This window comes from Echiichthys vipera (assembly GCF_963691815.1).
Source record: "Echiichthys vipera genome assembly, chromosome: 11".
NCBI classification, from domain to species: domain Eukaryota; kingdom Metazoa; phylum Chordata; class Actinopteri; order Perciformes; family Trachinidae; genus Echiichthys; species Echiichthys vipera.
The window spans coordinates 13,361,989-13,387,680 of NC_139836.1; the positions used below are offsets into that span (position 1 = coordinate 13,361,989).

The 25,692-nt window shown below is 41.0% G+C and overlaps 2 protein-coding genes across 4 annotated transcripts; one reads left to right on the plus strand and one right to left on the minus strand.

Moving 5' to 3' along the window:
* The first annotated feature begins 3,887 nt into the window (after positions 1-3,887).
* Positions 3,888-19,580, plus strand: rrbp1a (ribosome binding protein 1a). Of its 3 annotated transcripts, none has more exons than XM_083923428.1 (27): positions 3,888-4,037; positions 7,100-8,057; positions 9,047-9,201; positions 9,298-9,420; positions 9,955-10,107; positions 10,333-10,451; positions 10,673-10,826; positions 11,945-12,083; positions 12,240-12,427; positions 12,523-12,560; positions 12,650-12,725; positions 12,809-12,846; positions 12,940-13,021; positions 14,605-14,645; positions 14,730-14,808; positions 14,897-14,989; positions 15,105-15,191; positions 15,275-15,364; positions 15,445-15,537; positions 15,633-15,683; positions 15,775-15,855; positions 16,138-16,221; positions 16,428-16,505; positions 17,142-17,225; positions 17,345-17,440; positions 18,844-19,002; positions 19,084-19,580. In XM_083923428.1, exons 2-27 carry the CDS (start codon positions 7,118-7,120, stop codon positions 19,120-19,122), a joined length of 3,360 nt encoding a protein of 1,119 aa, XP_083779554.1. In that variant the 5' UTR covers positions 3,888-4,037; positions 7,100-7,117; the 3' UTR covers positions 19,123-19,580. The 3 variants fall into 3 exon arrangements, with proteins under 3 accessions (XP_083779554.1, XP_083779555.1, XP_083779556.1); XM_083923429.1 differs by having other exon boundaries at positions 12,526-12,560; XM_083923430.1 differs by lacking the exon at positions 16,428-16,505.
* Positions 19,581-21,465: 1,885 nt separating this feature from the next.
* cfl1l (cofilin 1 (non-muscle), like) lies at positions 21,466-23,978 on the minus strand. Its single transcript, XM_083923455.1, has 4 exons — positions 23,842-23,978; positions 22,555-22,862; positions 22,245-22,321; positions 21,466-22,115 (listed from the first exon to the last, which is right to left on the minus strand). The coding sequence occupies exons 1-4, from the start codon at positions 23,842-23,844 to the stop codon at positions 21,994-21,996; spliced, it is 510 nt and encodes a 169-aa protein (XP_083779581.1). The 5' UTR covers positions 23,845-23,978; the 3' UTR covers positions 21,466-21,993.
* Positions 23,979-25,692: the final 1,714 nt, after the last annotated feature.

Here is a 25,692-nt window from a genome sequence, read left to right on the forward strand (position 1 = left end):
TTCCCATTATTGATCTGTGGCATTCTGTGTTTTGTGGCTGGGGAAGTTTTCTGTTGTAAGAAAATGCATTGGATTGAATTGAATCTGTATTTTAAAGATTGCCTATTATACCACTAGGTAGCAGTATTTAGCCATGAGCTGTATCCTCTGTCCACTCAGTTTTAGTGTGGGGGCCCTTGAATTGCAACACAGCAATTCATGTATGTACATTTGTGTTAAATCCATTGACCAAAGTGGATCTTGACGGGACTGTGTGGTGTATTAGGTAAGCTTTAAGGAAATGCCAGGGTGCTCATGGGAATCACCACAAGCATTTCACATCCTGCTTCATGAGTAGCACTAGGCAACATGACTAAAACAAATAGTCTGATATGTACACGTAAGTATCAGAGTAGATGGTGATTCATTTGATAGTTGACAACAAATTGATTGATTGTTGCAGCTCTATTTTAAACGTGATTAATATGTATTGATACTTCTAACAACCTTACACACATACAGCAGTGACGTTTATCTAAATGAGACGTGGAGAAGGGAAGTTGTATCATGATTCATGAGTATATCATCACACACATAGACAGGATATACTGCTCATGATGGAATTGTCAATATTGACATCACCAGTCACACTGACCTGTTTTGGTCCGTTCACTGATTGGATGAAGCCACAGACTGGAGCCAATGAGATCCTAACACATTATCCTTGCAAACAGGTTAGTTTGCCAAATGGGATCAGAACAAACAGGGTTTAAAAACATGGCATTACAGAATGGTCGCTATGACGGATCAAAAGAAACAAGGCTTCTTTTTTTGGAACATGACATTTATATAAGGCTCAGGTGTCTGTTTGGTACCATGGTCTAAACATTTGCTGATATTATTTCCCTTCACTGTATGAAAATATCATGGAAAATATGTAGTTACTGATCTGATTTTATCAGTGTGAAACAGAAGTATTTGGTACTCGATTAAATCTTTTTCATGTTTCCTTTGTGTAGCTGCTGTGTTCATCATGATAACGAATGTCCCCAGTTCTTGCTCTAATTGCAGAAATACAAATTAAAATTAGCCTGCAGTGGTGTAAAGGAACAAATCTCTCTGCTTCAAAGCCTTATTTTGCTGACTTTATGAATTCCTTATCTCCCCTTAGGCACACTTAGATAATTTGAAGCCTATAAATGTATAAAAAGGAGTACGATTTTGCACGTTTTCAGAGCTTTGGGAGACTTTATCAGTGCTTGGCCATTTTAAGTAATTCAGCACCATCTTTATGATCCTAAATCTAAGCCTCAGTCACATTCAGTGCAGGAATGTGAGCATGCATTTTGGAAAGCTATTACAAAAAGGACACAAAAAAATTGTACTTTTTTATGCTGTGTCATATCATGAAATATAGTGTAGTATTTTACCACTTTGGCTGAGGTCATGGATATGTGAACTGTAAAGAACCAGAATACTTATGCTGACTGAGCCTGCAAGCACCTGCCTCATGTCCCACAGCTCTACACTCTTCACCTTAAAGGTCATAATGAAGGCAGACAGAAGCTTTAGAGCAGAACTGGAAGCATGAAGCATGAACGCCTCCTCAAATAGAGACAATGTTCTCTAAAGGGAATTTTTTTTTTTTTTAAAGTGCAGCTGAAGGGTTTGCTGACGAACTGAACTGTCTGTGCTTTTTTTGTGAAAGAAAACAGGATGCCCAGAAACCGTGAAACAATATATTTTCCTTTACAAAGCGACAGACTGCACATTTCAGATGAATCCCTAATTGTGATGTTCCTTCAATAATGCAATTCTGTTTTTAACACAACACTAAAAAGCTCACAGTACCAAAGGCCAATAGTTTTCTAGGTGTGCCCTGCATTGCTCACACAGTTTCTTTGCTTTCAAGAACACAATACAAACACCACCTCCCATTATAAACAAATTATACATTTATTATTTCATCTCATCACACAACAGAAATACTTTGAGCGTTATTAATTATTTATAGTTCACAGCAGATTATGCAATGTTGTTTAAGTATAAGTTATTATCTTGATTATCACAATATACAAATACTAGACTTAGACTTAGACTCCTCTTTATTGATCCCTTTGGAATGACTCCCGCAAAGAAATTTAGTTTCTAGCAGCTTACAATAACACAAGGGAGGTTTAACAAAATACAGTATATGATAACCAATAAACTCTTAGCTAAATAAATACAGAAAGTATATTAAAAAAATAAAATAAATAAACAGTAAGCAATAAACTCTTAGTCAAATATATATGAGGTAGATGTAAGAATACAGGTAAAATAAAATTCATGGAAGATGAAATCAGATAAGTTAACTGTAGAGGAAATGTATAAGATAAATGATGTATGACTGTATATGACAGAAAGGAGCAGTAAGCAGTTAAATGATTGCACTTAAGTGGTGGATTAAGTTATTGCACAAAAAAGATGACAAGTGTCCAGGTATGTAAGAGTCGATTATTAGTTGCACGGTATATACACACTAGAGCAAGACAGCTTAGTGAGCAAATATAGTCGATGCTAAACTTTCAGTAGCTGAAACAATCCAGTGTTAATGTGAGAAACGGGAGTGAAAAACCACAGATCAGTTTCAGCAGCTGCAATGCAAAGTGAAGGCAAAATCACTCACTGGGGGCTCATGTGCATCAGATGGAAAACCAGTGGCTATATATATATATGGTTATTGGTTTGTAACTAGCAAGGCTGCTGCATCAACAAACAAGAAATGATTTGACATAGGACATTGTTTTTTCCTGTTTATTAAGTATTGTGAGGTTAACGTGAGGTTCTTTGAAATACAGTTTGTAAATGAGGACAATCTGTGACCACACAAGGCGACATGTGTGTCCACTTAACAAACTGTTTTACTCAGCAGTTTGAGGAGAGGTTGTGTCAAGGATGCCTATGCAAACAGTTTTCAAATGAATGTTCCGGGTTGTGGGAAGAGAAATGTTTCATTATTAGTGAAGAGGAGCTATACATTTCATATTATCTTACACGACTTATACAGGCACACAATGCCTTCACATTGTGTTGATGCCTCAAATTATAATCTCCCTGTGCTAGTTTTTTGGGCGTTAAAATAATGTTGGGTCAGCCTGGGTGTGGTAAGCAAACTTTCCTAGAAGGAACAAACAATGTTATCCTGCAACTTGCAGGTGACCTTTCTGCACATTCAGGCGTGGTATTTCTGGGAGGCCTGTTTAAAGGCTCACTTCTCGATGTCAAATCGTCTAAGGCTCTGGTTTATCTAGTAGTTTGGAAGAAATAAGGATTAAAGAAATGTTTTGAAGTAGAGATCAGTAGAGGTCGCAGCAGTACAGTGCATTTATGAATCCAAATTAAAGGATAGTTTTGTTCTAACCCACATTTTGAATTAAATGAAGAAACCAAATTTTACAAAGATACGAAATGCTTGAGGCTGAGTTTTGGGAGAATATTGTATAGAATTTTGCAGAAGACATTTTGGATATTTTTCATAGATGGATGGTGCTACCACAACTATACATCTTGGAGTTTTGCAAACTAAACTTCAATGTTTCTATCACTCTCTGTTAGGCTAGCTTCAGGCTCTTTGAAATGTATATGAAGTTTCTCAAAATACCTAGCCTACTTGATTTCATTAAGCACTGTTCTTGAGTGAACGTACGCTTTACGTTTCTTTCAAACAAACCTTTTGTTAAACTGAAAACGATAAGATTGACTCAACTCATGTACATAGAAGACTACAACTCCCATCATGCGCCTATTTCCGGCTTGAGTGGATTCCAGCCAATCAGAAGCCTTCTGGATTTATGGAAGCTAACGGGGGCACGGGGCCAGCACGTCTAGCCAGCTCGAAGTGCCACGACTTCACAGAAGACCACGGACTCTCCAGCAGAGTGAGGGGGCAGTACTGGGAAAAAAAAGATAGTTAGCTGCATAAATAGGTAGCTACTTCATCTAACAGAACAACTCAAAGCTTTTTGGCCTCTCTCCATTCTCTTGAAGCAACAAGACGCAGCTACATCACCAGCGAGGTAAGTGTGGGAGCCTGGGTGTTTTTTTATTCATTGAGCCAGCGTCACCTAGCTCGGGAAGCTAAGTAGCTAACTCCAGAGCTAACTACTTGTACAGAAAGACAGCCGGTTAAAGTTATCTAAAACTACTGGAAGATTTCCGCTCACAAGCTATTCCGTTTACAGTTTTATTATAGTTCCTGGCGTGCAGTTTTGTAACGCAAAGCGACACTTTATTATACCATACTGTGCAGGACGACAGCCAAGTTCATTGATTCATAGCTACAAAGCTAGCCTGCAAGTAATGACTGAAAACATTTCACATCAAAATAATTACATTTTTATACAGTATTAATTGGTTTCCATGCACGTTTGTGCGGACTATGTAGGGAGTCTTTGAAAGTCTCCTTAATCTCTTAGGCCCATTTTTTAGTTGTGGTCTCAGTCATTTTAGTTGTCATTTTAGTATAAGTATAAGTTTGATATTAATTAAATTATCTTAGAAGTTGTTGGAAGTCTGTGCGTTTTTTATTAAAGTGACGTATGGGCAAAGCAGAGATGTACAACAGGGGGTCCGGGACACCCAGGGGGTCCTTTGAGTTACTGAAGGGGGTCCACCAAATTTTTTTCCAATCTTTCCAACATTAAAAAAAAAAAAATATATATATATATATATATATATATATATATATGTATGTTTTAAAATAAACATTAACATGGATGCAACGTGGTATTGGGGGGGGGTACATTTACACAGCCTTGATGATAGGCTTATTGTAAAGGTAGCCACTAATGTCGCCATGCACAAATACAACTGAGCTGAAGGATTCAATGTGCCTTCCAAAAATTAACATTATGATGTATAAATGTGGTAATAATTATCATTGTAATATCTTAATATTGTATGCACCATACACCTGTGTGTATAGGCTTTAGGTCACCATAGCTGTTAGGCCAAATTTAATATGCAACTCAATTTAATACAATATTTTTAGTAGGGGGTCCCTGCTTCGTCTCTTTTTCAGCTACGGGGTCCTTGGCCTAAAATACGTTAGAGACCCCTGGACTAACGTGTGTACGTCTGTGTAAAGGGTGTGAGAATATTACTTGTCTGTACAATGTGTCTGTAACTAAAAGTAGTGGAAGGAAATAAATGGCATGCATTTGCTTATTTTGACATAACATAACTTTATAAACTTAATATATTTGAATCTTAGCTGGAGACTATTCCAAGTAATAATGCAGCCCCTGTGCGTTCTCCGTTGCCCATGAATGAAAGCCAGATGTTGTAGACTTGAAAGCTATTTAGTATGTAAAAGTTACACACTAGCAAGTTTCATCTTATAGTTCTATCTCTTATGGAGTTTGAGATGCACTTTCATCATCAGAAAGTCACCCCGAGTCTGTTTCTTGAAATCCTATTTCTCAGGGTAGAGAGGCACTGAAGTGTGAAAAGACGGATAAGGAGGCAGTACAAACGCTTCCCTTTCGCTTCTAACTATCAGACCCTGCAATGAACAGAGACTCTGGACTCTGTTTCGATTGTACCAGAGTAGCTGAGTAGTTTTCAAATACCAGTTTGTTTTTAACACAGTAAAGCTCCACATTGTCCTTGTTTGCATTTATATATTTTCTGATGGAATAACATTCCTATCCATATTACAAACAAGGATATAACTGACAGTGTTGCCAGAATATATCAGAGAAGGACTTTTAGTGTCCCAAAGCTTCTATCTACCCTTAGCCAACTTTCCTCCCCCTGCAGGCTAAACATTCTGGTTTGTGACAAGAGCTTCCAAGAGCCTTAAAGGGATAGTTGCAAGATCCTTTTAAGGAATGTTTTTTTTATTTTGTTTGTGTGTGTGTTTTTTTTTTTTTTTACAGGGCAGGAAATTAACAGGAACCACCAGCCAACTGCTGCATTTTTTCGCAGTTGCTGGTAATGTCCCCTTTTGCCTCTGTTTTTTTTTTTTAATTATTATTCACTGCTTTAAATTCAGATGTAGGTTGTTTTAAGATATAAGTAGTTGATTTGTCTTGAGAACCCCTTTCACAAATGCCCTCAGTTGTTCTGGCAATTTGCCAAATGCCTACACAGGATCCAGTAGTAATCCTTCCATACATGTTGATGACTGAACATGAATTATAGCAAGATTAATAGAACCAACAGTTGTATATATAGGTGAAATCAATTATTAGCCATGCTTACTCTTAACACTCAAACCAACATTTTTCAAGTGTTTGATTTGTTTTCTAAAAATATTTTCAGTGTGTTTCTGTATGTATAATGCAACCAAAATAATGGGACTTTTTGCTGAGGAGTAAAATTACACTTTCACAGAGGGCCACTGTATTTTAGTTCACCTTGTGCAACCATACAACAGCAGTGTAATAGAAACCACATTTTTAAATAAACATTTCCAAGAGGATTTTTTTATTGTGTATTTGGGGGCAGGGGCTTGTCAGCCTGGGTTGATATTGAGTTGTATTTACTTTGGCATAGTGTGATTCAATGCTTACACTTTGCTCAGAAAGCTCAGTGCTGGACTAAAAAATAAAGCAGTCAGTGTATGAGAATAAACTTTGAGAGTGTCTTTGAGCAGCGTGAAAACACGTTTTACCGAAGGTGGAATGGTATATGTCAATTGGTTTTGAACAGCTGATATTTATCATGATGATCATGCTGATAAAATTTGCTGGTTTGCATAATATAACCAGCCAGCTTCAAGGCAAATGTTTTGGGGGAAAACAATGACACCTTGAGGCGTTTGAAGGAAAAAGCTGTAGTTGTTCCCCAGACATCATTAATCACAATTTCAGCTCAACTTCAGAATCAGAATCAGAAATACTTTAACAATCCCAGGGGGAAATTGTTTTCGCTGTTAATACAACGGCTGTCAGTTAAGTTTAATTTTACCTAGGCACAGAAATATACTGTTGGTAGTATTACAGTTTTGAATAAATAAAATACTTTTACAAACTTATTTTTCCCCTCAAAATCTCTGGTCTTTGGTTGTGCACAGCAGGCAGTTTCTATAATAGTTGGTGACTGTGACACCTGACCCTTTTAAATTTTTTTTTAGGTCAACTGAAATTGAACAATGGATATCTACGACCCCCAGACCCTTGGGATAGTGGTGTTTGGTGGATTCATGGTAATCTCTGCTCTCGGGATTGCTCTTGTCTCCACCTTCTCTATGAAGGAGACTTCTTATGAAGAGGCTCTGGCTAAACAACGCAGAGAGTTGGGTAAGATTCATTCTTCTCGCTCTGACAAAAAGAAAAAGGACAAAGTATCTGAGAAGAAGGGTCGTGGAAAGAAGAAAGAAGAAAAGCCCAATGGAAAGATCCCAGAGCCTGAAAAAATTCAAGAGGAATTTGAAGCTGAAACACTGATTGAGCCTGTTGCTGCCCCTGCTGTAGCTGCTGCTTCCCCTGTTGTAGCTGCTGCTGCCCCAGTTGTAGCTGCTGCTGCCCCAGTTGTAGCTGCTGCTGCCCCAGTTGTAGCTGCTGCTGCCCCTGTTGTAGCTGCTGCTGCCCCTGTTGTAGCTGCTGCTGCTACTGAACCTGTCCCTGCTTCTTCAGCCCCAGCAGACACCCAGACAAAGACAGCTGCTGAACCAAGCCCTGCTCCGGCTGAGCCCTCACCTGCACCCTCACCTAAAGAGAAAAAGAAGAAGAAGGTAGCTAAGGTTGAGCCAGCCTCTGCCAAAACAGCCCCACTTGTGGCCGCCCCTGCACCAGTCAAGTCCTCTGCAATCCCTGCATCTACTCAGGCCCCCGTGTCTGCCCCAACTAAAGCCACTGCCCAATCCAAGTCTGCCCCTGCATCCTCTAAGTCTGCCCCTATGCCAGCCAAATCCGCTGCAGTCCCAGCCAAGTCTTCACCTGCTCCAGCCAAGATGGCCACACTGCTTGAAGCTGTCACTAAAGACGTGCCAGTGATGGCAGTGCCTCCAGTGGGATCTCAGCAGGCTCCTGCTGTTGTAGGAAAAGTACAGGAGCCTAAGAAGAAGGCCTCCAAGAAAAAGGCTGAGCCTGGTAAGCAGATATGTTTCACATATATCCATTTATCATTTTGCAAACTGTACATTTTATTTTAGATATAATAAAACTGTAATAGTAATATTTCTATAGACTTGAAGTGCTTAGTTATTAAAGTTTTTAAAAAATCACAGCACAGCTGTATGCCTGTTCTCAGCCTAGCCTGCTGCCAGATGTCCTTAAACCAGTCATTGTTTCTTCGAGGACTGCTGTTGTGCTCGATGTGTAGTTCAGACCGTGGTGGTGTCCACATCAGTGCTTCTGCAAATCGCTGCAAACTACACTTGCACACAAACCCTTTTTGCATAACAAGGGTCAACACCACTGTAGTCTCAATATATTGTTGTTGCACTAGTCACTCATCATTGTTAAATTTAGCCTTCTCCTTGGAAGTAGAAATGGTTGTCGAGGCAGGAACTACATTAGCCATAACACTGGTGATAGTACTCGGACTTGCATGTTTTGGAGGTGGAGTGGGGGCCTGTCTGTACAGTTGCATACACTCGCAATCTAAGGCAGTAATACCCTATCAGTACTGATGAACTTCTAGCTGTATACCCTTGGAAAGTAGTGCCATTGGTAGTTGTGGGTAATGTCTGGCACTCAGCTCTGGAGGGCATGGAGCACACCAGCTTTTCCAAACACCACTGCCCTGTTTTGTTAGCTGACAAAGGCTCTCAGTGCCCTGACAATGGGTATGGAGGGGAGTGGGGTTCTCTCTTGCCTGAGACTTGTCTCCGCCTGGTGCCACAGTGCCCCGTCATTTTGCCATCCGAAGCTGCCCAGGGGCCCAGAACCAAATGACAAGTTGCAACCTTTTCCTTTTCCTGAGGCAATGTGGGAATTCAGACTTCACTATGACAGCGAATGAGCCTTAAAACTGCCTGACTTTTTAGTTTTAAACTTGAAATAACTTCTGACTTCCTTATCTTATCCCACTGTGTTATTTTGTGTTTTATTGAAATGTTTTGTGTTTGCCTCTCTAGTAACAGCGGTGGATTCTGCCGATGCTCCTCTGTACCTGCCCTACAAGGCTCTGGTATCCACCATCAGTAGCATGGTGTTCAGTGAGGGAGAGGCTCATAGGCTCATCGAGATCCTCTCTGAGAAAGTCGGTATCATTCAGGACACCTGGCACAAGGTAATGGCCACTGTAGTCAGTGATGAAGAAAAAGACACCTTTCTAGGGAGACCCACTTTCATTTTGCTCTCTTACTGTGTTTGTATGCCTTTTCAGGCTACTCAGAAAGGAGACCCAGTGGCCATCCTGAAGAAACAACTGGAGGAGAAGGAGAAACAGCTGGCGGCAGAACAAGAGGATGCTTCTGCGGCAAAGAACCGTCTCAGAGAACTCACCAAGGTTTGATGTAAATGTGTCTATTGCAACCCTGGCAGTCCTATGGGACTCCTTTATACCTATAACATCAGAAAAAATATGCGTTGGATGGATGAAAATCTTTGCTAATCTGAGAACATTTTCTAGTTGTGAGGCAAAAGTGTAGTTTTGCCTAAAGGTAGAAGTGGAGGAAAAAGCCATGTTACCTAAATTTAAAGGGTTACTTCTCTGGTGAACGAGAATGTGTACTGACATTTGGATTGCAGTCCTGTTTTGTCCTGAAGGTGGCACTAGAGGAAAGTTATCAAGGGGACTGCAATACTCAGGCCACATCCATTAAGAACGATTGAGAAGCATTAAGGGCTCACTCAGTTGTAATGTTAAGTATCTATGGCAGCCTACGTGAAGGGTCATAGCAGATTTCACAGAAATTGTCCTGAACCTAGTGTTGAATTAAAAAAGTGCAGTAGAATAAAGGCCACGGTATCAGAAATTACTTTTTGGCCACAGACTCAATTAATCTGAATCTGCTCTCTGACCATACTGTCTGTCTTTCAGGAGCTTTCTGCTGAGAAGTCCAAGGTGACCAGTGTGGAGACAAGGTTGAGTTCCCAGCTAAGTAAGAGGGAGCAAGAAATGATTGCTCTGCAAGCACGCATGCAGGCCAGTTACCAGGACCATGTAGCACAGACCCAGGGGCTCAATGCAAAGGTCAGTTCTCTTATACAAATACTGCAAGTTCTTAATGTCCAAAATTCAGATGAGTAAATTTCTGTTTGCATTTTGTCCTTTTCTTTCCCTCTTGGTTATCTGGCTGCTAATTAGAAGTGGGAATGCATTTTTTGCCTTTTTTAATTAAAGGATTTAAAGCAGCTGTCCAAGGTGCAAGTGTCCAACATGGCCGGTCTATTTAAAAATAAAGAAAACATTTTTCAGATCGTCAGCCTGCAGGACCAGCTGGAAAAAGGCCCCAACGCCCAGCTGGCCCGTCTACAGCAGGAGAACTCCATCCTCCGCGATGCCCTCAACCAAGCTACTAGTCAGGCTGAGAGCAAGTGAGTGTTTCCCTGTTACACTAAAGGAGAAGCTTTGATCCATATTGACATGCATTTAACCTCTTAATACTGACACTAATTGAAGCTACTATTGACTACAGTATTTACAAGTTCAACGTGAATTTAGAGTACAGAGCTGAAAGATTTGGTCTTTTTTGTGAGGCATGTTCCGATTCTTTATCCTTACGTCTCTCCATCCGTGTCTTTCATTCTACCCCCAGGCAAAATGCAGAGCTGGCCAAGCTGCGTCAGGAATGCACAAAGTTAACTAAGGAGCTTGGAGAGAAGACAGAAAGTCTGCTTGCTGATGAACACATCAGGAAGGGGCTGGAGGCCAAGGTCTCCGCTACCGAGAAGCAACTCTCCACCTTGCAGGTTGGCCTGGCCAGTGGGAACACCTCATCATCTCTATAATAAATTGCATAGGGCGTGATTAAGTTTCCATATGGAATCAAATTTATTCCATCTTTTTATTTTCTTAATGCTTTTTCTGGTTTGAGCAGCCAGTAAGTTACAGAGTCTCTTCAAAATGCAAGCCTAGACCTTTCCCACCTATCCTCCAACCCTCTAAAGTTATGGGAAGTTTAATGGCCTTGTAATCACATAGCCCACGGCTGGGCTGGAATGCAGCCAAACAAAAACGGGGCTGCAGGGAAGATGTTTCTCTACACCAGCTGGAATGTGTGCGTGTATGGGCACCTCTTCTTTCCAGCCCTCTGTAACAGGCTGTGAAAGAACAGGGACGGTCTGATGGTATTTACAACATGTGACTTTGAGACTTGAGGTACATCACTGTCTTACATTATCTGTTCATTTGCTGTTATGCCCACGTAGTCTCTCACTGGCGGAATGCTGTTAGTCTGAACTATTCGGGTTATTAGGAACAAGTGAGTCAGCACTTCCTGACAGTCAAGTGTTCACTTAGTTTAATCATTTACCAACATGGGTCCTAACTGTTTAAGGTCTTTAAACATGTTATGCAATGGCTCAGGCCATCAGTCAATATAGAGTAGAACGGCTCAAATGCTTCAAGATGGTTCTTTTCAAATGTATTTGACTTGAGATGAGTTTTGGTCCCTTTGTGAAATATGTTGCTGGACTGAGACTGGCACTCAGCTGTCATCAACAATGAGTTACTTTGACTGAGTCTGTTATAGAAATGCAGGCTAATCATTTCAAAATCCCCTTAAGTTCAAAGCACTTCCTATAAGATACTTTGTTTAAAAAAAAAACACCAAACAAATTGCTTGCCTGTTAAGTTGTCCGTTTTTATTTTCTTGTTGCACAACCTCACGCCACATTATGTTTGAATTGTCGCATAGATGGATTATCTTTGAACACCCTATGATGTCTCTTTTTCTGAATGTGTCACAGTACATTTGAACAGAAACGCACTTATATTGCCTTGTGAATCAATGCTCCCAGGCGGATGATCTTTGTGCAACATTGCTGCCCCCTGCTGTTTAACATATCTTAGTCAATGTTGTTTTCAGGCCAGCCATGGGGAGAGTGAGCAGGCGTTGCAGAGGAGATTGGAGGAAGTGTGTGAGGAGCTCAGAGCAACACAGAGTAGAAACTGCAGCCTGCAGACGACTTTGGACAGTTCCCAACAGGACAGCAACACACTCTCAGGTTGGAGAATGGGGGGAAAATGCTTTTAATGATTACCAGATGTTTAGGCTTAGGACTTAGCATATTGTTAGTAAAAAATAAAAATAGGAACCAATGGTTATATCATAGAATATAAAATATGGAATATGTTGTGAGTGCTGTGTTTGGTCCCTGTAGAGTTGCAGGTGCGTAATGGGAGCTTGGAGGCTGAGCTCAGTGAGCGCTCTGCTCAGGTAGATGCCCTCACTGCCCAGCTGGAAGAGACACAGGCTGAGAAAAGCCAGCTGGTACAGCAGGTGACCTCCATCAACTCACTGCTGGAGGCCAATCAGACCAAGAAGGAGGAGGAGGAGGATAACAATCAGGTAGGATATACTTTGTCTTGTGGACTTGTCTATAATGGCATTACACTTGACTACTCAGTCACCCACCATATGGATGTTTGTTATGTGTGATTCAGCAGGCGAATGCTGCAGAAGTGGAACAGCTAAAGCTCAGGTAAGTGTTTGAGCCTGCTTTTTTCAAAGTCAACATCAGATCCAGAGCTGTTCCATGTCTTGATTGAGATGCATTACCCTGCCCCGCAGCCTTCAGGATAGAGACAACCAGTTAAACACACTTCACGACGAACTGAAGCAACTGCAGATAAAGCAGGAAGCTGCTGTAAGTTTTGAAAACATCATTAGATCTATTACCAAATATTATTATCTCTCATTATATAATAAAACACTCTGCTGTTCTGACAGGAGAACACTATTGTTGAGCTACAGCAAAGAAACAAGAGGTATGGTGCCTTTCACTATGCATGTATTTGACTCAGATCTTTTAGATTTTGCTTTCTGCTTCTTTATAGTTTATCCAAATTGTGTGTTTTTAGTGAGGATGTTGGCCTTATCACATCGCTTCAGGATGAACTTAATAACCTCAAAGAAGAGATGGTGCAACTTCACAGCATACCAGTAAGTGTCCCTCTCAATTGCCGTGGTTACGCTTGTCTTATCAATGCTGTCTATTCTGTAGTGATGTTAGGTTCACTAATGATTCAGTTCTTTTGAACTGCTCATTGGCATGAATGAAGTTTACCGGCTCATACTTGAGAGCTGTTATTTTTATCATTGTGCTCAAATTTCACTGCCTACCCTGGATCTGCTAACCTGACTATCGCCAGATGAATTTCGTTCCGCCTTGACTCCGCCTAGCTCCACCATCTGGGATTGCTCTATAGGAAAGTGATTTCAGGTGGTCGAGCCAATCAGCCCGCTGGGCGGGGGTTTTATGGATGTGACGTAGCGGAGAAGCGACCGTTGTAATTCAGACAACAATGGCGGCTCGTATCCAGGAAGCAGGCGTCAACATCGATGCTGCTATTTCATCCGTGTTGTCCAAGCTGGCGAATATTTCTTCTTTAAAAGAACACCAGAGAAAGGCTTTTGTTGGTGGAAACAATGTTTTTGTCCTTCTCCTGACCAGGTTTGGCTTTTCCCTGGGTTGCTCTCATCAGCGTCACGTTTTGATGTGAGTGGTTGAAGTAGCACGTCAATAAAAATGACGGACAAGTGGTTTATTCAATCGTACATCCAATCATATGCAAGGATTTTTGATAAGGCCCAGCCTCCTGAATTCACTTTACTATGGAGGGATCCCAGATGTATGGGTGAAGCAAGGCGGGACGAAATCAATCTGGCGAGAGTCAGGTTATGGATCTGCAGGTCTGACAGCAGCAGCAGCAGGCTGTAGAATGCACCAACGGCTGTTACACTGAAAACACAACAAACCCGCTTTTATTGACACTTATTAAACATATTTAAAAGACAGGCACGTGTGCACAATTCCTGTTCAATATTTGCAGAGAAATGGTAACCCCTGCCCCTTAAAGTATTTTTTTTTTTTTAAAGAAAATGAGCTCTTCTTTAGAACGTCTCTCAGAAAGGAACAGAGCCACTACAAGTCTGAATGCTCAGAGATAAGCTCTCGCTCACATTGGAATTTGATCAACCAGACCACATACTGAGGTGGTCTGCCTCAAATTGAGTTCGGATCTCAGTGATGTACCGACGACATGTGGGCACAAGCCGTCAATTTTATCAAAGATGTGTCTCACCATCACTCTCCAGAGCAACAGCAGAGGGAACCGGGCCTTGTTTCAGAAATGAGCTGTTTGGCATAATGAGTATCTCTCCTGTGTCACTGTTTGTAATTTCTTTAAATATGAAATGAAAAGTGTCTATCGCTGTATACTATGTAGCTGAGACCTGCTGTCTTTGCTGCTCTCTTCTCAACAAAGCATGTCTCATACAGGCCCTGCCACCATTACAAAATACTTAATATAAGAAGGCTCTCTCATTCACCAAGTGGTAATTCAGATGCACCTATTCTGTGGGAATAATGTTATATCTGTGCCGAAATATATTGATCATTATCCGATCAGGCAGGTCCCCTGGAAGTTTTGTGTAACCACGGCCAATATGTTGCATGGCTCTATTTCTAGAGTTGCCCTGCAGAACAAAATAATGATCTCATTTGCATGTCCACTCTGTTTCAGAAGTCAGATAGCTCCACAGAGCTGGGACTACTACAGAACAGGTAAATGAGTCTAAGCATATGAAAAAAAACAGGGTTTCATATTGTTAGGTTTGTTATAGATTTCCATTTTGGTTCTTTGGCTAGCCTGACTGAGAAGGATGCCCTTGTCACATCACTACAAGAGGAGCTGAGAGAAGTGCAAGAAAAGACAACAATTGATACAGTAGGATTCTCTTTACACACTATTGGCTTAGCAATCGAGTGTGCTTTCCTCTTAATCACCTTCCTAATTATGTTATCCATTGTTTTAGCAAAGCGCTGCTGCAGAACTGACAGCTTTCCGAACAAAAACCAAAGAAACTCTCCAGACACTCTTCCCACAGATACCCGTAGAGATGGAGCAGGTAGGAAAAGTGGATATCAAAAGAGGAATTGCTGAATGATCTTTAATTCTGATGATTTTGTTTATTATACTGTTAAGTAATTTGCACATGTATGCCTGCTTTTCTCCCCACTCAGTCCAATTGGTCACAAGTATTCACGCAGGAAGCTCAGGAGGCTCTCAGCCGGCAAAGCCAGGAGTCTCAGTCAAGTGCAGTGTTGCCTGTAAGCCATAATGTTATACACTTACCATGTACCGGTTTGAATGAGCCCAGCAGAATAAGTTCTGACTGTTTTCTTTGCCACAGGAGTTGCTGGAGAAACTGAAAGAGGCTGAGGAGAGTCACGGCACACTGCAGGCGGAATGTGAACAGTACAGGACAGTCCTGGCTGAAACAGTAAGTGATTAGGAAACTGAGTTGTGTGAATATTGGGTAAGTGTATGCACCTTATTTAATCCTGTGTCCCTTTCCTTTAGGAAGGAATGCTGAAACATCTGCAGAAGAGTGTGGAGGAAGAAGAGCTGGTATGGAAGTCCAAGATGGCTGACTCAGAGGAACAGCTGAGGGTGGTACGTTTATAATACCTGCTTGAGATCCCTATGACTTGGAGATTTTTTTCACCCTTGCTAAAAGCCTCACAATAGTCTCTCTACCACATTACCAGGCTTTAGAGAAGGCCAGCATGTTGGATGCACAAAACCAAAGTGTAGAACAGGTGAGGATTTCTCTCTACACTGACAGTTAAATCGTGTAAGCTAGCAGGTTAGAAATGTGTGCAGCTACATTTATTTTGGTTCTCATTGCAGTTGAAGGAGCAGATGATTCTTCTGGAAGCCCAGCTGGAGAAGCAGTCAGACAATGAGGGGACTTCAGAGGAGATGGAGCAGGTACATAAGCAGGTTACATCTACAGCATAGCAACCTCTCTGGAACTGGCACAGCTGCTAAATTTGTATTTCTGTGTGCATGATTCCCCTTTAGAAAGTGGTGCTGTTTATTCTTGCATTCAAAAAAACATTCTTCACATAAGATGGTCAATAGAAATAGTGGTCAATGAAAAGAATTAGCAATCCAAACTTGATAACACCGTATGGGAGTTATTTCACATATTTAAAGGTATCAACCTCTTGTGGTGCATAAAACTAAACCCGTGCTGTGCTCTGTATTCAGGTGAAGCTGCAGTTGTCGGAGTGTCAGAGCCAGCTGGATTTGGCCCAGAAGGAGGTCAAGGCCCACAAGGAGGAGCTTGCACAGGTGACTGACTATCCTCCAGATGATATTACAAAGTCATATACACCAGTGTAAAAAGAGACATGTTCTTTTAAATATGCCACATGTGGAGGAATTGGCGTAAATCTCTCTTTAACCAACACAAACAAACGTAGGGTGTCGATGACGTATAACGCAAGAGGGATTCATGGATGGGACGTTGTGTAATCAGTGACGACTTCCTGTTTCAGGTCAGAGAGCAGAGGGACGAGATCACGGTGCGGGCTCAGCTAGAACAGAATGGCCCAGCTGAGGCTCAACCCAGTCAGGTCAGGGTGCAAAGATCACCTGGCACCCTTAACTTCCTGTCAGAGAGTACTGGACAGTGACTAGGACACTTCTCCTATGATCTTGCTAGTTACTATGAGCTTTTTAAAATTACTTCTCAAATGAGCCTAGTTCTATTCAGTATAGAATTCCCCAAATAAAATGAATTTGTTACTCTGTATTTATTGAGATTTGTTTTTGTGACCAGGGTCCACACAAGGTCTAAACCATGTCCAGAATTAAGGATGGTGGCCATGGTACACAGATACTGAGCAACACATAAGTGCCGTATTTCCAGTCTGTCCAGTACTCCCAGTACAGCGGCTGTTTATGGTCACCACTGTTTGCACTGAGCGGGCGAACATAACTCTAACCACTGCTTTTCTCACCTTTTTTCAGCATGCTCACCTCACCTTTTGTTTTTCAGATATTTGTTTGTACGATTGTTAACATCAACAGAGAGTTTGTGTTTGACTTTATCACTTTGCCTGAGGCAACTAACAGGTCAAGCAGCTTTTATGTGTGGGTGTGCTGTGCTGCTGAATGTTTGCATACACACAATAGCGATAGCCATTTCTGTGTGTGTGTGTGTTTGTGTGCGCGTATTTATTGTGTGTGCCGTTTTTGTTTTCCACCAGTTCCAGAACAAGTTGAGTCAGACGACCGAGAAGCTGCACGGGGAGGAAGCTCAGAGACAGCAGCTTTCAGAAGAGTTTGAGCAGGTAGCAGTCACTGTTGGTTTACTCTTCTTTTACTTTTAGTCTCGTCACACCCCAGGGTGACAACGAAACTCTGCGGATAACAGTGTTTGTGTTTGTGTGTGTGTATTGTCAACCTCTAGGCCCAGAAGACTATAACAGAACTTCAGGCTCAGTTGGACCTGAATGTTTCTGCAGAGACATCACAAGCTGACACAGAAGATGTCACTCAGCTCAAGGTGAGCAAATTGTTTTATTGTGATTTATTCTATTTTTATTTATCAGTCCTGGATTTTTATGAATATCATAACCTGCAGAGTATCTGAGAGTGACGGGTCATACTACTCTTAAATGGAAAGCACAAATCTGCTTCATAGTTTAACACTGTGATTTAAAAAACATTAAACAGATTTTTTTAAATTTTTATCCAGCTGCAGTTGTTTGAAGTCTCTAAGGGTCCACTCACACTGTCCTTCCACTCTGGGCCAAAACCGTTTTTTCAGCTAAAGCCTAGTGCGTTTGACCAGTGTGAGTGCACCCTCTCCGCGCATAACTGCGACCAGCGGGCCGTCCACGTCAACTCTGCTTATTCTTATTTTGCTTCTTTTTTATACTTTATTTACTGTTTTTGCTCAGTATTTTTCCAAATGACAGTTATGTTTTATAACTTGGTTGTTGCTTTGGTCCTAATGAATATATGGTCACAACCGCTCTGCCCTTTTTGTCTTGAAGGACAGATAAAGACTTTGTGGTGAAAACTGGTATGATGAAGTAGAAAGGGAAATAAAAAGACTTTAGAAAAAAACATTTAAGGGCGCACTCACACTGTCCGTCTGTACCGTGCCCCGTGCTTTAGGGTACTTGTCTCCCCCCCCTCCCTCTCCCCCCGCAGGCCAGGCCCGTTTGTACTCACACTGCCTGGGCCTCGGCGCAAATGCTTCTTGCCTGTCTATACGTCATCACGCCGCCACACGCATTGATTCACGTCATCGCAACGTGTCGCTTTGTTTACAAATCTTTCCATAGACCTCAGAGTTTTTGTGCGTCTTGTCGACTGTTTTTGAATATTTTCATCCAACCAAATCTGCAGTAAACACTCCACCTCTGCATCACACCAACGTGAACCTTTCGCCGCCATTGTTGTTGTTAAATGTCAGAGCATGGTCCGTCCTTCTTTTTTCTATGTCCGAACAGGCGCGGATAAAATGACGTCAGAGCCTTCGTAGGCCTCGTGCTCGTACACGTGCGCATGCTCATGCTCATACATGTGCTTTACAAAAGCCCACCTCTCCCAAACGGTCTGAGGCCGGCAAGCGTGCCGCAGCTAGGCGCGGTACGGTTGCACTCACACTGGTCAAACAAACTAGACTACCTGTAAAACCTGTTTGGGCACAGTGAGGATGGACAGTGTGAGTGCGCCCTAAGTGACCTGCAATAAACAGGAAGTAAGAAGAAGCAACATTTAAAAATAAGATGATTTGAAGATGAGTTTTGAAAGGTTACTAATTATTTCCCAGATGTATGGTTACAGGAAATAGTTTATTTATTCAATGTCTCATTAATTTAATATTGAACACTTTAGATCTCCGTATTGAGTGTCCTTTTTGTTTGGTGCTAATGTTTGTTACTGCTGTTGGAACAGGAGCGCCTGGAGAAGGAGAAGAAGCTTTCCAAAGACCTGGGCCAGGCAGCCACCAAGCTCCAGCAGCTTCTCAAAGCCACTCAGGAGCAGTTGACCAAAGAGAGAGACACCGTGAGAACACTACAGGAGCACCTGGAAGGCAAGGTGACAACTGACGTGGTAAGACTGCACATACACACTTCCACGCTCAAAAGGTTTTAGTATGCTTGTCAGATTTTGACACTATTTCTGTTTTTCAAGGGAGAATACGTGGAGCTGAAGGAAGGAACGTCCGTCTGAGAGGAAGTTCAATGAAGACACTACGAAAAACTGCCAAATATGCCTTATGATTACCATAGTTATGCATTCCAAAACTATTTCTTTCTTGTACTGTAGATGATTGCATTTGTTGCAACTGTAGGATTCAAATGTTTGATATTATGAGCATCTCAAAGTAAGATTAGAGGAGTTGATCCTGCTGCAATCTTTATTGAAACCCACATTCCATCAACAATTCTGGCTATGTCAGAAGTTATTTATCCCCCTGCCTTATATTCCAGACATTTCCCCATAGTTCAGTGTTAAAAAGGGAAACCGATTGTACGTCAAACGTACATCAACCTGTGCAATTACTTTGTATGTCTTTTTCTATGTGGTTGAATGATGGAACACTTTATGGTTCAATGTTTCATTACCTTTACAGCCTGCTTTTCTCTGTAGCTGGCTGCCAATTACACGCAACAATTTGTATGAATGAATAAACTACAGTGTAGATCTGTATAATTCTTCTTGTGTCGTAGTTGCTGTAAAGGTGCAATGACTGCTGTCAGGGAGCAAAGCAAAAGTTAGCTATAGAGTGTGCTATATTGTCACATAGTTTCAGATCCAGTGTCAGTCAAATGGCAAAAGTTTATGTGCACTGTACATCTGCCTCATGACACTTAACAGTTAGCTCAGGCGACTACACTGTCATTTTGAAACTTGAGCCATCCTGCCAGGGTAAAAAGCTGCAGGCACAAACCTGTTCCAATTCTGCTGCGTAGAGAACAGTCTGAGTTTCAGGAAGTATTACTACGCATCAACGTCATTGGCATTGCTCAAAGCTCTACACGCAGTGGGTTCAGGTTGCATCGATGGTTACAGACATAAGGAAGTATGCAAGATGCCATGTATGGTCTTGTTTCGAGCAAGATCTCTGTGGTTCTTCCCACTCCCCTCACACACCCACACAAGCTTTCTGAAAAGAAAGAGGAGGAGACAATGATGGGTGAAATCAACCAAAGCAAAACTCAACTTTACTTGGACCCACAGTAAGTTGCAAAACTGATCACACCAGCCAGTGGCAGAGAGTGGTGTGGGGGGCAAGCCCTCTTGCTAGGGCCACACCCATCTTTGAACTCACACATGGGGTACGTGTTCTCTCATTTGGTGAGTGTCAGAAATGTTACCCGTCTTAAGGCAGCGTACTTGCGTACGCAACAGGGTGCACCGTCGTTTTCACTTAAATTTAAACATTTTTATTCATTTGCCGGGCTTTGGCTGAACGCTCCCTAGTTTTGATAAAGACGGGAGCAGATACAGTTGGTCCAGGTGGGGAATATCCAACAAAAGAAGATATGACTACACTCACTAGAATAGATACCAAATAAAATAACTTCACTTATGTGAATATGGTGGCTGTGGATTAACATTTGTTCACTTTTGAACAAAACAGTTTCAAGAAACAAAACATGAAAGGAATAGTTTTGACATCTTGGGGAGTAATAACTGATTTTCTTTCTGAGAGTTAAGATGAAAAGATGGATATCACTTTCATGGCTTTCACATAAACATACAGCCAGCAAACCACTAAGCTATTATTAAGACTAGAAATCAAGCAACTAGATTTGTTTGATTAGGTAGCACCTCTAGCTCACTGATGAATGGGTCATATCTTGTTTGTTTCACAAATTGTTGTATACTGGAACGTCATGGAGTCGCCTCTGGTCTTTGATGTTTGGTCAAAGCCAGTGTAGCTGTTTCCTGTCTTTATGCTACATTGAACAATCACAAGTGTGGTATCAATCTTCTCATCTGACTGTCGCCAAGAAAGCGGACAAGTGCACCCGTCTTTCCCAAAAAGTCAAACTATTACTTTAAACTTAATGGTAATGCTGGTTGTGTGAAATAAGGCACAAGTATAAAATGTGTTTGAAGGTGTGACCATTCAAGGCATATAACTGCCTTTATATCTTTTAGTCTAAAGACGCGGTTGCAGGAATGGAATATGAACACAGTAAAATGTATTTAATCATTTCTGATTTTATGCAACTGCAAATTTGATTTACGGCTAAAAACAAACCTGCTGAAAAAAACAAGTTTAAGTCCCATTAACAATTATTCTATCTCCACTATAGGAGGTTTATTATGGACAGCATCACTTGCTGTGCTTGGTTTAACTCAAGCTACAAAATGTGAAAATAAAATGAGTTAAGTCATCTGACTAACCCAATAAATCTGGCCTTCTGTCTCTGACAGGCCTCAGGTGCTCTGAAGGGAGGAAAATCCTTGAGGTCTAGACCAGCCCTGTTTTTTTTAATTAAAGCCTCCATCCATACTTGCATTAAGTGGGGTGAAAAATAAAAAGCACACACACTTGCACAATTAGTTGCATTAACTGTATTTGACGATATACTCTGTAACAACTGCTGCATTTTCAGCACCTATAAAGAATAGTCTAGAAAAACATCAAAACTTACAGGCACAGTTATTTTGACCTAGTAAACTCTAGTAGAATGTTAATTAGGGTATTTTACAGATTAAAGTTGTTTGTATTGAACATATACACAAGGAAGACAAATGGTGTGTAATGAGTATCCTGGGATTCAAACAAAAACAGCAAATTAATGATATGAGAAATATTAATTTACTACACATCAAGGGAGAGACAACAGACCATTAGTAATGTTTGGGTAGGTCAAAGAAAAAATAAAATCACATGTGAACAAGACTTTGCTTGAATGGATGGTTTATTCAACCAAGCATATCAAGGGGTTGTACTAAAGGAATCCCATCCAGAGCCCAAACTTTCACTTTAAGCCTTGTTGAACCAATCCCAAAAAAACAAGGTCGATATGGAAACGTTGCTATGGCCCCCTCAAATGTACCTCGTCATGTAACTGGAAAGTTTGTTTAATGTTTCTTGACACGCTGGCTCTCGATTTTACAGATGCATTTTCCGGCACTTATTTTATCTGCAAAGACTTCAATGTCGAGATCTCCAGGGTCATTGATCTGCAGTTGATGCTTGATGCCTGTTGAAGACATACGAGTTACTCAAAAGAGAGGACATCATCAGCTTATAGCAACTCTATTGTTACCAATGTCTACGAAAGTCTAATTAGTGGGATGAAAAGAATGAAACAGAGCCGAAGTTAACTTACCATCCAGGCAGTTCTTAAAGGCACCTTTTGAGCTTGCATATTCCATTCTCTGTTTGATTGGTGCAGTGTCAGGACCCCTAATGGGAAGAGAAATCATTGTTCAACTGTCCAACACAGATTGTATCATTCATGTCTACAGTATTCATGCACAGATATGTATTCATAAGATTAGCTCTTGAATACTTGAGATGATTTTTTTTTACCACGATTTGCCTATATTGCTAGTCCTTCTCTACAGTCAGTTACAGATGCAGATAAAACAGAAAAACATTTAAAGTTAATTTGCTTTAATTGAAATCCAATGACCTACCACATTATAAAGACCAAATCCTGTTTTATGGATTCACTGGTTTCAAAGTGGCAGTCGTACAATAAGTAGCAGCACGACAGTGGGTCCAGAGTTTTCATGCAGTACTTGTAGATATCTTCTACGCCTTTCAGATCTTTTTCCCGGTAGATTCCTTTGCTTTTCTCGGTGTCGGCTTGAATTTGAATTTCGCCACTCTTGATGCAGAATCGCAAGATTCGGATACGGTCGTCCTCTTCAGCATCGTTTTTCAGTACTTTCATTTCAATGATGGAATCCTTCACAAGGTCACTGACTTTTACCCCAGATGCCTGTTTTGGGATAACACAAGACATCAGTATTTAGTACCAAAAAAACGCCCCAAAGACTAAAAACATGTCATCAAGTTCAAAATTCATATAAATGTTCCAAGCATTTTAAGTTACAAAATGCATTAAGACAGGTCATAAGAGAAACACACAAAGACTAACAATGCTAACTAATCCAATTGCTTTTGTAACTTAACGTCACAGTCTGGTGAGATTTTGTATATTCAGTAAAATACTGTGTCTTTAGAGTAGATGTTAATGAATGCATTTCATTCAAGTCTCATTTGCCAGTTTAGTGTACAAATTCTTGTAAAATGTGGGAATGACAAGAGACTATCACAGTATGAGCACTTCAGTGAAATTTGGGCCTTTGCTTATATTCCAGCAGACCTTGTTCACTTGTACTCTGGCTTTGAGACAGAAAGCAGAACTGAAAGATGAAGAAACAGGAAGTTCTTCAAAACTAAACTTTGGAGAGCAGTTAACACAGTTAAAACAATTCAATGTGCAAATGTTTTAGCAGCTTTTCAGCAGTAACATGCCATGGGTGTAGCTTCCCTATATGAATTTTCAAGGCCTCGGCTCTGTCACATTCCAGTCATTGTGGAACAAGTTAGCACAAGAAAGACCGCCCCAAGGGATTCTCTCAGAACAAGTCTGAAGCATGAACAAAGCTCCCTCCATTTTGGAGACAAAACCACACCTTGAACAAGCCTTTTCAAACACCAGACTCTCTTTCACTCAGCAAACCATTTCCTCAAAGAACCACCGACTGAAAATCTTTCACTCTACATAGAATGACAACCAGGCTTCACTGAGTTTACACAGTTTGTTCATATACTGTTAAAATGAGGATATGGCTCTTCAAAGTTGTATCACCTCTACATTACAGGCACTGGGGCACAGAAACCACAAAGAAGAAGTTGCTCATTGGACACGGCGCAGGTTAAACCAGCCAAATTCCTTTTTGAAAGCTACTCACCATTTTTGCTTCTGATGTGTGATGGTAACAGGCAGAGAAGAAATGGCAGCAGCAGTCAAAATGCTAAGGGTCATATAATAAGGAAGAAGAGCAGGTTGACTCATAAAGGAGGAGCCAGGGTGAGCACACCTCCAAAAGCAGGCCCGCCCCCCTTCTCCCCAGGTGTGACAGTTTCAGCTCCTACCTCAACATTTGCATTTAACCCTATTACATTTGAAGCCTAAATCACAATGGTTTTATGTGCTTCACTGCGTGGCACAATACATACATTTCTGTCAACATTTTCATTATTAATTTTGGTTGAAACAGAGAGCTACCTTTTTTTAGGTAACACCCCAGGTGAGCTTGAGTCAGTCATCGGTGGGAGGAGCACTTAACACCCTTATATGGAGAACAAACCTGTCCACATATTTAACTCATCTGCACTTGAGATGCAGTCCAGTGGCCTTATAAGGTAAAAGAAAGGATGAGCGCTCAAGTTATGTCAAAAGGATCTATCTGTCTTCTTAGTCATAGTCAATAGTTGGATTTCCAATGACAGGGTAGGTTTCAATCCCCTCTTACGCTAACACACCAGCATTACACAGACTACCCAACAGGAGCAATCTGGATGATGTGAACTTGTCAGCTCCATTTCTTAGATGTGTTTTTTCTCTGTCACGTTCTGTGAAGACTGGTGAATCACTGCATTTTATATGATTCAAAAAAAGTGGCTCTGGTGCACACAAAATTAGACTGCACACTCAGTGCCAGGCCTGTTTTTCTCAGTTTCATAGGCCCACATTCACATAGAAAAGTAGAGTAATTATACATACACGTTGCAGCCCTGTCTCCTAAAAAGATATGTTCTACAAGTTATTGAGAAGGCAGTTTAGTTGTATGGGAATGCCATTTTCAGGAGACAGTGTTGGACAAGGGTCTGTGCCCAGATTTAAAAAAAAAAAAAGACCAAAGAATATGCATTTGGTAGTCCAGGGGTGTAGCTATGAAGCTAGGAGCCCAGTTCCTAGGCCCCCCTTGCACTTTTCTTTGGTTCCACGCCATGTCTTCTCTAGCGGTGAAAAGTAAGTTAATTTATTGAATACTTTAGTTGAATACAATTTTGAGGTATTTGTACTTCCATATTTTATACTTTTATTCTTTCTGTTTTATACTTGTACTCTACAACGACTCTGAGGCAAATATCGTATTCTTTACTCCACTATATTTATTTGATAACTTAAGTTTCAATAGGTGCTTTGCAGATTTTCGCTGTCTCGCAGAAACCTTGTATCTCCATATTTTGTCATTTTTCTTTTTCTTCATAAATCAGTGCTATTGGTCACTTTTTACATCTGTGTGTGGGTTTTATAACGTTTTAACCAATGAAAAGAATTCAAAAGATCTTGTGACTAAATGGTGTAACACCATTTAACCCTCAAACTGTCAGTAAAACCTCACATTCCAGAAGAATTATGATTTTGGACATGTAAAGTTTCTGCCTGATAGCATGCATTAGCATTGTATGTCAGTTGGTTATGAAAGCTTGTAAAGGAAAGATTTAAGAATATTTAGGGATCACACAGAGAAACACAGCATTTCTGTGAGGCAAAATGTGTTGTGTGTCCAAAGAGTTGCACTACAATGCTGCTGCCTGTTTGCCATACACGGCAGCAAGAGTCTCACGATATCATGAGGTCCTGCAAGAATTGCGAGATCACAAGATCGAATAAATCGTGTCAGGCGACAAGTAATGCATTTGTGTCTGAACCACTGTTTCTCTCAGACCGATCCACGTCCAGTGAAGAGCTACTGGCAGTTAAGAGTGTGGTTTATGTGTCTGTGAGAGCTGACTGTTTGTACAAAACAACA